Source organism: Dryobates pubescens, chromosome 7 (genome assembly GCF_014839835.1).
Source record: "Dryobates pubescens isolate bDryPub1 chromosome 7, bDryPub1.pri, whole genome shotgun sequence".
Classification (NCBI taxonomy): Eukaryota; Metazoa; Chordata; class Aves; order Piciformes; family Picidae; genus Dryobates; species Dryobates pubescens.
Genome location: NC_071618.1, coordinates 45,896,985 through 45,910,902, shown reverse-complemented (window position 1 = coordinate 45,910,902; position 13,918 = coordinate 45,896,985). Strand labels below are relative to the sequence as shown.

General features: G+C 40.4%; 1 protein-coding gene across 1 annotated transcript in view; it reads left to right on the top strand.

Moving 5' to 3' along the window:
* Positions 1–13,918, top strand: part of FREM2 (FRAS1 related extracellular matrix 2) — a 132,546-nt gene that overhangs the window by 93,383 nt on the left and 25,245 nt on the right. Inside the window, exons 7-14 of the mRNA XM_054162973.1 lie at positions 3,205–3,354; positions 5,429–5,638; positions 5,899–6,096; positions 7,964–8,128; positions 8,204–8,386; positions 10,508–10,638; positions 11,515–11,673; positions 13,604–13,907. Coding sequence (XP_054018948.1) covers positions 3,205–3,354; positions 5,429–5,638; positions 5,899–6,096; positions 7,964–8,128; positions 8,204–8,386; positions 10,508–10,638; positions 11,515–11,673; positions 13,604–13,907 — 1,500 coding nt within the window. The remainder of the gene's footprint in view (positions 1–3,204; positions 3,355–5,428; positions 5,639–5,898; positions 6,097–7,963; positions 8,129–8,203; positions 8,387–10,507; positions 10,639–11,514; positions 11,674–13,603; positions 13,908–13,918) is intronic.

Here is a 13,918-nt window from a genome sequence, read left to right as displayed (position 1 = left end):
TGTGAGAATTCTTCTTCAGCTGCATTAAAGCATTAGGATAATATTAAGGAAACAGACAACATTTTCTTTTATATCTTCCATGTAGCTTAAGACAAATCATTCAAGTTCTTTTTGTAGTCAGTGAGTAGAAGGGAATGAATCCCCATTTCCTCAGATTCTTTTTGCTGTAGTGAGTGAGCCATTTCACCTCTCCTTCTGTATGTTCATTGTTCTGGGAAACCTCCTGGAATGGCCTATCTTTGTCCTTGCAAACTGATAGCAAGCAGTCTGTGAATGTTAGTACCTTTCACTTAATTGCTTAAAGTGAGGTGCAGCCAAGTCCAGATCTAATTCCAGAACTACTGGGACAGCAATACAGAGAAAACAGGATTATAACAATGAGCTAAGACTTGGGAAAAGGTACTAAACTTTAAGAATACTTGTGTAAGAAATTACATGCATTAGGTTTGACAGTATTTTTAGCTGTTGGCACATTCAGAACCATTTGGTCTTAATAGGCATTCTGTATTTTTTACCTCTTAGAGTCTTTCTCCATCTTGAGAATTTTAGATCATTGTCTGTCTGAAATGTCACATTTCTTTGCAGATATAATACCCAGATCTGCAGTATCCCTCTAAGCAGAAGTCTTATCAAAGTTAATAGCAGTTGTATAAAAAGGTCCAGAGAGTATCCTATTCACCTATTAAAAATGTTTCAGATAAGAGCTTCATAGTCTCAAATATAAATGCCACTACTGACAACACAGTCTCTATGGGCAAATAATGTAACACTAATGTGTGTTGGTCTGTGTACACAAATACACACACAATTAAATACATACAATATTAAATCCAAAATTTAAAATTGGAACTGAAAGCCTTTTTATCTACTAAATGTATACATTTGCTAAGTTTGTCTTTCATCCTGCAAAGTTTGATGACATTAATAATGCAAGAAGGTCTGTGAATCTGCACTGCTTTTCAGTAAAGACATTCAGTTCCACCCATTTCTTACAATCCACAATTTGACTTTTAGCAGATGAGTAGAGAGGCAGCTACTTTTGTTTCACTGATGTGGAATATTGAGAGGGTTGGGGGTTTTGGCCTGGGTATTTTTAGTTATTTCTTTTGTCAGTTATGAAATACAGGAAAAATCTTGAAAGCAGAAAAGAAAATGCTTTCACTAAAACTTCCAAATTAACTCTGGAATCTAGTTCCCAAATACTTACACACTGCTGCCTTCTCAGATTAAATTCTGGCTCAGTAATAACCAAGTAACTATATATTACTTCTGGTTAGTTTTAATTAAATTCCTATTTTACATTTTACAATGTTTTATAATAACAGAAAAAAAACACTCTTCAGAATACATCTTCACCATATCTACTTTTATTGAGCTTAGTTGTAGTCCAAAGCAGGTTCTTCAATTCCAAAATACTTGTTCCATTGTAATAGAAGGCATAGGTTTTGCAACATACATATAATCTTAAAAATTGACTGAATCATGGAAATGATGGACCCAGTTTCTACTTCCCATTAAAAAGGATTTGTACCTCCTCATTTGAGTAAATTGTAACTTTTCTGTATGGTAGACATAGCTCTTTTCCAGTAATTTCCTTTGATTTTCCTTTTTTCTTCTATGTTTGATGAAGGAGAAGTACTCATGGTGCCACTGGTAGAGTACTGATCAATTGCTGTGATCTTTGCCAACTTAATTTGAGTTGGCCATCTGCTTTGTGGTATTTTCAAGCATAACCTCATGTTAATAATAAATACTCAGTGGGCATCATAAGAAAACTATAATGAAATAGAAGAAAACTTTTGCAGGTTTCCTGGATCTTAAGGATGGATCTTATGGTTTCTGCTGCACAGTGGGATAACTGAGGCACTGGGCTGTGAATTCTCACTCTCATAAATTTGAAACAGGAATCATAGAATTGATAAAGTTGGAAAAGAGTTCAGAGATCATCAAGTCCAAACTGTCACCCAACACCTCATGACCATGGCACCAAGTGCCACATCCAATCCCCTCTTGAACACCTGCAGGGATGGCGACTCCACCACCTCCCTGGGCAGCACATTCCAATGGGCAATCACTCTCTCTGTGAAGAACTTTCTCCTTACCTTGAGCATAAACTTCCCCTGGTGCAGCTTGAGACTGTGTCCTCTTGTTTTGGTGCTGATTGCCTGGGAGAAGAGACCAATCCCCACTGGGCTACAACCTCCCTTCAGGTGGTTGTAGGCAACAATAAGGTCTCCCCTGAGCCTCCTCTTCTCCAGGCTAAACAACCCCACCTCCCTCAGCCTCTCCTCGTATGGCATGTGCTCGAGGCCTCTCACCAGCCTCGTTGCCCTTCTCTGGACATGTTCAAGAGTCTCAATGTCCTTCTTAAATTGAGGGGCCCAGAACTGGACACAGGACTCAAGGTGTAGCCTAACCAGTGCTGAGTACAGGGGCAGAATGACTTCCCTGTTCCTGCTGGCAAGGAAAACTGATATACATCCAGCATGGAGCTGTGCTATGTTTTTAATCCTGTTTTCCCTGTGAAATTGCTGTGGGTAGAAAAACTGAAAATGGGAGGAAAAAATCAGGATAAATGATATGTCTGTTAAGTGATAACATTTAATGTCCTTTTCTTTTTGCTCTTCTTTCTTATAAGGTGTGGAACTTAAATATTAAGATAAAAGATGGTGCACATTCCACTTTATGCGAAATAAGATTGATTTTGTTTGAAATGCTAGATGTGGGGGAACTAAAATTAAGTATTTGCCCCTTTGGTTAGCTGGAAAACATTTCCGAAAGCAGCACCGGTTATATATCATCTTCTAGTCTGGTTGTAGTAACAGGAATTTGCAAGAACATTCAAGTTGTTTCATTATCTGTATTCACCTTTGTCTCTTTGCACCAAAGTGAAAAATTCAAGGAATTTTCTGGACTCAACTCAAAGAAATTTAATGAGATAACACATTTTGTTGAAAATGTAGGATGCAAGAGAGGAGCACAGTGCTGATACAACAATTATTGTCCCAAACCAGGCACACCAGTACTTGAAAAGAAGCTAAAAATACCTAGAAAAAATTCTAAACCCTATTAAAAAAAAAAAATCTGTTTCATTTACTGAGAAGAGCAAAGTACTCTGCATTGTCTAATGGAGATTTTAGGCTCTCTTATTCCCTTCAACATAAGGTAAAGAAACATTTACAGATATTGTTCCTCTTTCACCAGAACCATCATTCTATTTTGGAAATGATGAATACTATGTTGATGAGAGTGCTGGCTATATTGAGGTACGTGTCTGGAGGACTGGAACTGATCTGTCTAAAGCTGCCTCTGTTACAGTGAGGTCTCGCAAATCTGAACCAATAACTGCAGAGGGTAAGTTATTGTTTTGCTCTGGTTTCATAGTACATCTCAATGTATGCCAAAAGACACACCTTTGTGTGTGTTGCTCTTATCAGATCTTTCTTCTCAGAAAAAATAGTCACAGAATTTCTCATATAGAAACAGGAGTAGGAGCCCATGTGCATACAGCACTGAGAGAAATACCTTCAAATCCTCATACAAAATATAATCCCACAAAGACAGTTGTTTACTGCCTCAATATAATACTCTGGGCATAGAGTTATAATCACTGGCAACATGCAGTTTGCTCCTCTCATTTTCACTTCTGGCAATGAGAAATTACAATCTACTATCCTGTTCAGCAAGTGGATGCCTACAGCTGTGTTATTCAGTCATGCTTTGACAGAATTTATGCCTGCAAAATCAAGTGTTGGTGTACACAAACCACAGTGTTAAAAGCTAAAACTTTCCTATAGGAAGAACTTAAAAATTATCTTCCTTAGATGTTTATTCTGAGTGTAACTGGGTGGCAGAGTTTATTCTCTGAGCTAATTTTCAGTGAGGCAAAACTGCATAAAACTTTACTGTTATTTCAGGAATATCTGCCCATCACATGTATGTATAATTTGTAAAATATGCAATAAATGTCATTTCTCCTTAAAAAGAAAATAATGACATATGAAAAAAAGATAGTATGAATACTTAATTTCTGAACTTGCTTACAGGATCTGATGTCTTTATGTCATCCTGAATATGAAATATCCTTATAGTAAAATCCTTAATTCATTGTGCTAGGACCTCTAGGATTCAATAGTGGAATGGTACAGCTCCTGGGGTCTCTAGTCTCTTGGTCACAGCCTGAAAGCTTCGACATGGCTGGCTGCCTTTACAGCCATAAACCTGGTGCTGGGTCTTACATAGTGCAGCAATGGATATGCTGCACTGAGCTTCAGTTGTGGCATCTTGTCTTAGAGGCTTAGTTCTAGGGTAGAGTGGCAATAAGTATTAGTTTACCACAGAACAGAAGGAGCTCCGGTTTGTGACTTAATTAGAATAGAATACATAGAATAAACCAGGTTGGAAGAGACCTTGAAGATCATCGAGTCCAACCCATCAACCAATACAACACCACCTAAACAACTAACCCATGGCACCAAGCACCCCATCAAGTCTTCTCCTGAAAACCTCCAATGATGGCGACTCCACCACCTCCCCAGGCAGCCCATTCCAATGGGCAATCACTCTCTCTGTGTAGAACTTTTTCCTAACATCTAGCCTGAACCTCCCCTGGTGCAGCCTGAGACTGTGTCCTCTTGTTCTGGTACTGGCCGCCTGGGAGAAGAGACCAACATCCGTCTGTCTACAACCTCCCTTCAGGTAGTTGTAGAGAGTAATAAGGTCACCCCTCAGTCTCCTCTTCTCCAGGCTAAGCAACCCCAGCTCCCTCAGCCTCTCCTCGTAGGGCTTGTGTTCCAAACCGCTCACCAACTTTGTTGCTCTTCTCTGGACTCGTTCCAGCAAGTCAACCTCCTTCCTAAACTGAGGGGCCCAGAACTGGACACAGTACTCGAGGTGCGGCCTAACCAGTGCAGTGTACAGGGGCAGAATGACCTCCCTGCTCCTGCTGGCCACACTGTTCCTGATGCAGGCCAGGATGCCATTGGCCCTCTTAGCTGCCTGGGCACACTGCAGGCTCATGTTCAGTCTACTGTCAACCAGCACCCCCAGGTCCCTCTCTGCCTGGCTGCTCTCCAGCCACTCTGACCCCAGCTTGTAACTCTGCATGGGGTTGTTGTGGCCAATGTGCTGAACCCGGCACTTGGATGTGTTAAATCTCATGCTGTTGGACTCTGCCCATCATCTGCTCTTGAATCATTAGACAAAAAGTAGCTTAATAATTACTTGGTTTATTGTATAGTACAATGTTAGATGGTCAAAAGATATTTTTTCGTGACATGACTGCCAAAATTCAGCAAATTTTAAAATTGCATTTAAAGAAAAAATAGATGTTCCTACAATTAACTGTCTACTGATAGATATTTTTATTTTTCATTGCATTTAATGCTGTTTATGAAATTAATATTTTTTATCTCTTGTCCATTTGTAGCTGGAGTAGATTATGTAGGCATCAGTCGCAATTTGGATTTTTCCCCTGGAGTCAATATGCAGACGTTCCGTGTGGTAATTCTGGATGACCTTGGGCAGCCAGTGTTAGAAGGAACTGAGAAGTTTGAGCTTGTGCTGAGGATGCCTATGAACGCTGCCCTTGGTGAACCCAGCAAGGCCATCATCTTCATTAATGACTCAGTGTCTGACTGTGAGCAATAATTCTTTTTACCTTTTTGCATTTATGCAGGAGGTGAATGACTGCAATACACAAATAGTGATTGTCCCTTTGAATTGCACCAAAGACAGTGAATCCACGTTTCAGCTACAGAAGATGCATAAAGTCATTTGTTGACTAGCTGCTTATGTCATATATCTGTTGCAATGTAACATAGCTAAACTTGAAATAGTGGAGATATGTTAACTTTTACAATTAAACTTTACAAATGCTTTTTATGTTTTTCTACCCAGTGCCTAAAATGCAGTTTAAAGAATCTGTATATGTAGGCAATGAAAATGATGGACAGATTTCTGCCATGATATATAGGAGTGGAGATATCCGATACACATCCACTGTGAGATGCTATACAAGGCAAGGTTCAGCTCAGGTAATGCTGGACTTTGAAGAACGTCCTAACACTGACAGTTCCATCATCACATTCCTTCCTGGTAAGTGCCTGATGTATATTAGAAACCTCTAGTCTACCTTGTTTTGCTTTGCTTTATTTTGTGTGTTTAGTTTTATTTTAACTATGACTTCTCATAAAGCAGTGCCACAATCACTCTGGACACAGTGCACAGAAATTACATTGTCTGTTTTTACTTCACTTCTGACCTAGAGTGATAATCAATAAGGATCAAAGGGACATATCTTCAGCAGGGGGGTGGAACCAGATGATCTTCAAATCCCTCCAAGTCAAACCATTCTACAATCTTATAATTCTGTGATCTTTTTGATAGCAGAAGCAGGCTCAACATAACGTAATTACAGAAGCACAGGTGTGCTATCAGAAAGGAAATCCTGCTCTTTGTAAATCTGATTTCTGGTAAATACATATGACTTGCACTGAAATGGGTATCAGGTCTTTCAACAGGGATAGAGCTCTCTAATTTCTGTTTGCATTTTTCTTTCCCACCAAGTCTTTCCTAAGGCTGTTCATGAATGCCAGGTACTTAATATCTTACACAAGAGATGAAGTACAAATAAAACAGATGTTACTACCTTGAAAGAATATTGGCAAATAACTTCTATTTGTGCAGAAGACAGTCTAGTCTCTTAAAGATTACATATGTGTAATATTTTTACAAGTCCTAAACAAGTTCTGTCATCAGCATGACATCCTTGGTATGCCTCTATCATAAAAATGGCAACCTTCATATTTCTGTACACATGTATCACACTCCTCCTATAAAATGAGTTGTTCAGTCTGTCTTTATTTAGAGCTGGTCTCAGCATTTATTATTGTCATGAGCTCTATACCTTTGCCCATCATTTCTGCACAACCAGGAAGGAGAATCCAACTTGCTAGGATTAAAGGATCTGGGTCCCATAGAATGTTACATGGAAGTTTCAGTACAGTTTTCACTTTTCTCATGTAACAATGAACAGAATGGATATTTTGAATTTTTTTTCCTCCTAATGGATATTTATTTTTCTTTAGGGGGAAAAGACAACCTCAGAAAAAAATGAGCAGTGTCCTGCTCTTGTTCTTCATCTGGAAGAGCCTTGATCATATTTGCATGTATAATGCTGAAAAAAGACTTTAAATTGACCTCATCTCTCCCATATCCTGTGCTGCTGTTTTTCTCAGGGATGTAGGAGTCATTCTCGTGATGATGAGCCCATTAAGCCTAACACTGAAAGCTAGACACTGAACATTGCTCATAACTTGTCCTGCTCTTGTAGAAGGCTTAAGATAAGACCTTTTTCCCAGAGTCTCTGAACATCTAATAAGTCTAGGCACAGTGATTTGTGAGTGCTCAAATTGAGCATTTTGAAATTTCAAAGTATTTTTAAGGCATTGTCACTTGGAATCAGTGGAAGTTTAAAAGACATTAAAATCAAATGGAGTAATATAAGTGAAGGTCTACAGTGGGAGAGTTGGAAGTTGGAGAGAATCAGACGAAAACTAAAATAAAGAAACTCCCAAGACAAAGTTAGTATTACTGAAAGTTTCTATTACTCTGCTTCCTTGTGCAAGTATTTATTTTTTAAAGGCACACTGAGCGCGATCACTGAGAAGGTATATTTTGTTCTAAGATAAAACAAAAGGAAAAATACATATGAAGTGGGCATACCAAACAGAAACTTGTCTTAAAGAAGTACCAAATTGGGGGATTCCACTTTAATGAGTTTTCAAATAAAAGTAATCATTAGTGCTTCTGCTTTAACTATTATTACTCATTAATCTGTATGGTGTCAAGTTGGATGCCTTGGCTAGCAGAAGCAGCCTGTGGTTCCTTGAGCTTTGGGAGATGTGCTGTTATAGGGCAAAGAACACGTAAGTTCTGCATATTACCTTCAGAATGATTGCAGGTGAAACTGAGAAGCCTTGCACACTGGTGCTGATGGATGATACTTTCCATGAGGAAGAGGAAGAACTACGTTTGGTTCTTGGCACTCCAAGAAGTGATTCTTCCTTTGGTGCCTGTATTGGAGAACAAAATGAGACGCTGATAAGGATTCAAGATAATGCAGACAGTAAGAAATTATTTTGTTTTCATCAGCTTTTGGAGGCCCATTTGTGTGCTCTAAAAACATGTCTTCTAATTACAGAGCCTATTATCAGGTTTGGTGAGACCAAATTCAGCGTAAGTGAACCAAAGGACGTAAAGCCAGTAGCAGTTGTAAAAATCCCAGTGCTTCGTCTGGGAGACACTTCCAAAGTTTCTGTTGTGAGAGTTCATACAAAGGATGGATCTGCTACTTCTGGAGAAGATTATCACCCTATATCAGAAGGTAGGGTCGTTCTATGTATATTCACAGTATCACAGTATCACAGTAACTAAGGTTGGAAGAGACCCCAAGGATCATCAAGTCCAACCTGTTCCAACAGACCTCACAACTAGACCATGGCACCAAGTGCCACGTCCAATCTCCCCTTGAACACCTCCAGGGACGGCGACTCCACCACCTCCCTGGGCAGCACATTCCAATGACGAATGACTCGCTCAGTGAAGAACTTTTTCCTCACCTTGAGTCTAAACCTCCCCTGGCACAGCTTGAGACTGTGTCCCCTTGTTCTGGTGCTGGTTGCCTGGGAGAAGAGACCAACCCCCTCCTGTCTACAACCACCTTTCAGGTAGTTGTAGAGGGCAATGAGGTCACCTCTGATCCTTCTCTTCTCCAGGCTAAACAATCCCAGCTCCCTCAGCCTCTCCTCATAGGGCTTGTGCTCAAGGCCTCTCCCCAGCCTTGTTGCCCTTCTCTGGACACGTTCAAGTGTCTCGATGTCCTTCTTAAATTGAGGGGCCCAGAACTGGACACAGGACTCAAGGTGTGGCCTAACCAATGCAGAGTACAGGGGCACAATGACCTCCCTGCTCCTGCTGGCCACACTATTCCTAATACAGGCCAGGATGCCATTGGCCCTCTTGGCCACCTGGGCACACTGCTGGCTCATGTTTAGGCGGGTGTCAATCAGCACCCCCTGGTCCCTCTCTGTTTGGCAGCTCTCCAGCCACTCTGACCCCAGCCTGTAGCTCTGCATGGGGTTGTTGTGGCCAAAGTGCAGCACCCGGCACTTGGACTTATTGAATGCCATCCCATTGGACTCTGCCCATTCAGATGATTATCACATCCTACTATTTGTTTTTATTCAGGACAGTAAGATAATGTTTGTAAAATGAGTAGAATACTTTGCAACCACATCTGTTAATATGTTTTGCTATTCAAATTCAGTATGGACATGTTCCCATGTGGTACGCTACAGATAAATTGCTCTTGGAATACTAGATAACAGTCAAGATATTTACAAATGAATTGTGCTTCCTTTAAAAACATCTGTAGCTCAAGAAACTGTAGAAGAAATGTGTGCCACCTTAGTAACATTTGCAAAGTGTAATACCATTACTCTGCAAAAGCATCTACTCATGGGTTATGATTGCATAGTTGTTCATGGCTTTTACTCTATGTAGGAATTAGTGTCTGTCTCTATTAATTTTTCTGCTTATTAAGCTTTTTTGTATCTCCTCACTAGTGATGAATGAGGAGTGAAGCTGTGCAACAGAAAAAGAAATTTGAAAGGAAGTTGATAAACTTCTTTCCATTAGTATCCCACCCACATGGTATATTGAATGACTAACAGAGCACCTCTCTCCCCCACCTTCTCCACTGACCTTGGTGTCTGAAAAGTTCTTTCTCTCAGATTTTCTCATTGCTGTTGCACAGCAATTGTTTTGCCCATCCTAAATGTGTTATCCCAGAGGCACTGCCATCATTGCTGATGGACTCAGCCTTGACCAGTGGCAGATCCATCTTGAAACCCATTGGCAGCCCATTTGTATTGGCTCTATCAGACATAGGGGAAGCTTCTGGCATCATCTCACAGAAGCCACCCCTACTTCCAAAACCTTCCCACTGAAACAACAAAATTGAACAAACGTTTTCTCTACCATGACCTCCAAAGTATTTTCAGAGACAATGCTTTTCTTCTGTGTAACTGCAGATTTGTGCCTTATTATTAGTATATACCACTCTGTTAAAATGCATTTTGTTTGAGTAAGACCTGGCAGTTTTTGTTATTTAGAATTCTTCAGTCTTTTGGTCATTCACATTACCTACATTTATGTATTAATTTGTCCCAGATCATTTTCAAAATATTAAGTTCTTTTAGACTAAATCTTGGTCTTTGCAGATCTGTTTTGATGATGATGAAAATACTTCATTCCCAGCAATTTCCACATTTCCACTGCTATTCATTATTATGTGGGGGTTTTATTATCAAAATACATTAATTAAATATATGAACATCTGTGTTTTGGAAATTAAGTGTTGACTGCTGTCTCTCAAGGCTGGGCCTAGGATTGAAGTGTATTATGAGCGAGAAATTAATTTGTAAGTGTCTCACTGTATTTTTAGAAATTGAGTTTAAGGAGGGTGAAACACAGCACTTTGTGGAGATTGAAGTTCTCTTTGATGGAATAAGGGAGATGAGAGAAGCCTTCACTGTTCACCTGAAGCCTGATGAGAACATGGTGGCAGAAATACAGGTAACAAATTAATTCAAAGTCCTCTAAACCGAAATCTGCTAAACAGACCTTGCTTTCTGTCTCATAGCTTTACTCTTAAGGTTTATACACACCATCTGGGCAAAGATGATCATCCCAGCTGACACAACAGAACCTATCCAAGTTTGTTGCCAAGGCAATAATGTTTATAGGGTCATTGAGAAGATGAAAGGTGGAAGTCTTCAGGATATCAGTTCAGACACATTCTTCTTATAGGATCGTTCCTAAAAACTGATGTCCTCTTGGAAACACCCTTTGGCAATATACTATAACCTCTATGCTCTAAAAAGAGGAACCAGGTGAAATATAACTTCTGATATCAAAACCATATTAATATTATTGTATGAAAAGGAATAGCCACATGTCATTGTTATTTAATACTATATCATACAGACTTTGAATTTCAATAATATATTTCTCCGATTGTGCATAAAATGTTCTTCAGACTCTTTGGCTGCTTCATCATTGTCACACCATATATAGTCTGATTCTGGGTAGTCAGACAGCAGATACACAGTCTGTGCTGATGATAAACATTTCCCCTACACACTGAATCGTATAGTGCACTTTTGGATTCTACCAGAACACTGAAGTGATGGAAGAGAGCTGAAATACAAGCTTAAAGCTTTTGCTATCCTCACTGTTCCAAAATGCAAAAAAAGTCATTTTAGCTCTTGCTTTTGTAGTCTATAACATATTTTCCAATGCTTCAACCCTGTCACAATAATTCTAATTGAAGTTTTAGAACTTACTTCAGAACAATGTTTCAAAGACTAGACATATTCTGATAAAGGTCCAGCTTGGATCCCCATTTACTGAAGTGTTGACAGAGAAATGTTTCTGTCTTTTCATTGTCAGACAGCCAAGGCCATTGTTTACATTGAAGAAATGAACAGCATGGCAGATGTGACCTTTCCCTCTGTCCCTCAAGTTGCATCCCTTCTGATATACGATGACACTTCTAGAGCTAAAGACAGAACCAGTCCCGTAGCTGGCTATCCTGTCATCTGTATCACAGTGAGTATCTGTGGAAAGGTGGAACAAAATCAGTATATGGGTTTTATTCAGTGGATTTTAGGCACTTGCTATCAAACCATATTGTTGAAACACTTGAGTTCAAGATAGGACTATTCTAATAACACATGAGTTCAAGGTACAAATATCCTAAGAATTAATCTAATTTGTCTGGATAATGAATGAATTTTCAGGAGGACAAAAAGTATTGAAAGATATTTCATTTGTTCAATCACTAAAAACAATTTGATACTCAGGCTGTGTCTGTGATTACATGGCCTTACTGCTCCCTGCATTATCTCCCTAATTTGCAGAGTCAAAACCACTGGAGATAACAGATGAGCCATTGTTTTCAGAGTGCCACAGAGTGAAAAATGGGTATTTTGTTGAAGTTCCACAGGCTTCTTTCACTGTAACTTTACAACTGAAAGGTTTGCATGAATACTCAAATGCACCAAGGAAGGTTTTGGTACATCTGCATCTTCAGTTTGTTTCTCACATCATTCCTTATGCACAGGAATGGATCATATGTTGAATGGTTCTTCTAAGCAAAACAAAAGAAATCTTTACATTCAAATTATGCTTGAAGAATTAGATCAGAGAGGTGGTAGAGCTGGTGCTGTTCAAGAGGCATGTAGATCATCTTTATTGATGAGCTGGATGAGGGCATTGAGTCCATCATCAGTAAATTTGCTGACGACACCAAGCTGGGCGCAGGAGTTGATCTGCTGGAGGGTAGAGAGGCTCTGCAGAGGGACCTCGACAGGCTGGGCAGATGGGCAGAGTCCAAGGGCATGAGATTTAACACATCCAAGTGCCGGGTTCTGCACATTGGCCACAACAACCCCATGCAGAGCTACAGGCTGGGGTCAGAGTGGCTGGAGAGCAACGAGGCAGAGAGGGACCTGGGGGTACTGGTCGATGGTAGGCTGAACATGAGCCTGCAGTGCCCAGGCAGTCAAGAGGGCCAATGGAATCCTGGCCTGCATCAGGAACAGTGTGGCCAGCAGGAGCAGGGAGGTCATTCTGCCCCTGTACACTGCACTGGTTAGGCTGCACCTCGAGTCCTGTGTCCAGTTCTGGGCCCCTCAGAAGGAAGGAGGTTGAGTTGCTGGAAGGTGTCCTGAGAAGGGCAACAAAGTTGGTGAGGGGCTTGGAACACAGCCCTGTGAGGAGAGGCTGAGGGAGCTGGGGTTGCTTAGCCTGGAGAAGAGGAGACTCAGGAATGACCTTATTACTCTCTACAACTACCTGAAGGGAGGTTGTGGACAGGCAGAAGTTGGTCTCTTCTCCCAGGCAACCAGCACCAGACCAAGAGGACACAGTCTCAAGCTGAGCCAGGAGAAGTTTAGGCTGGAGGAAGAAATTCTATACAGAGAGAGTGATTGCCCGTTGGAATGGGCTGCCCAGGGAGGTGGTGGAGTCGCCATCCCTGGAGGTGTTTAGGAGGAGACTGGATGGGGTGCTTGGTTGCATGGTTTAGTTGATTAGGTGGTGTTGGATGATGGGTTGGACGCGATGATCTTGAAGGTCTCTTCCAACCTGGTCTATTCTATTCTATTCCATTCTATTCTAGATGTGGTGCTTCAGTATATATTTTAGTGGCCATGGTAGTTGGACTTGACAATCTGAAAGGATTTTTCCAACCTTAATGATTCTATGACTCAAGCTAAAGTAGCATGTGGGAGTGTAGTTTGTGCCTTCGTAGTTATGTTATGTATTCACCCATAAACCAGAATTTAAAATAATATTTTTACTTCAATGAAATCATTTGACCTGCCTTTTAATCTCCCATAACATTGATAAAAGTGTCACTGCCAAAATAAGATGATTTACTAGGATTGTGAATTCCATTTTGTTGCTGAGTTTGATACATTAAAATTCCTTTGCCACAAAGCAAATAAATTGTTAACACACTTGCCTTGTTCTGCAGGCTTGTAATCCTAAATATGAAGACTATGACAAGACTGGTTCTATATGTGCCAGTGAGAACATCAATAATACTCTGACACAATACCGGTGGCTTGTAAGTGCACCCACTGGTTCTGATGGTGTGACTAGCCCCATGAAGGATGTTGACTTTGATACCTTCTTCACTTCCTCCAAGATGATTACGCTCGACTCCATTTACTTTCAAGCTGGTTCTCGTGTCCAGTGTGCAGCTCGTGCAGTGAATTCAGAGGGAAATGCAGGTCTTGAGCTTATGAGCCCCATTGTAACTATAAGCACATCAGAAGGTAAGACATCA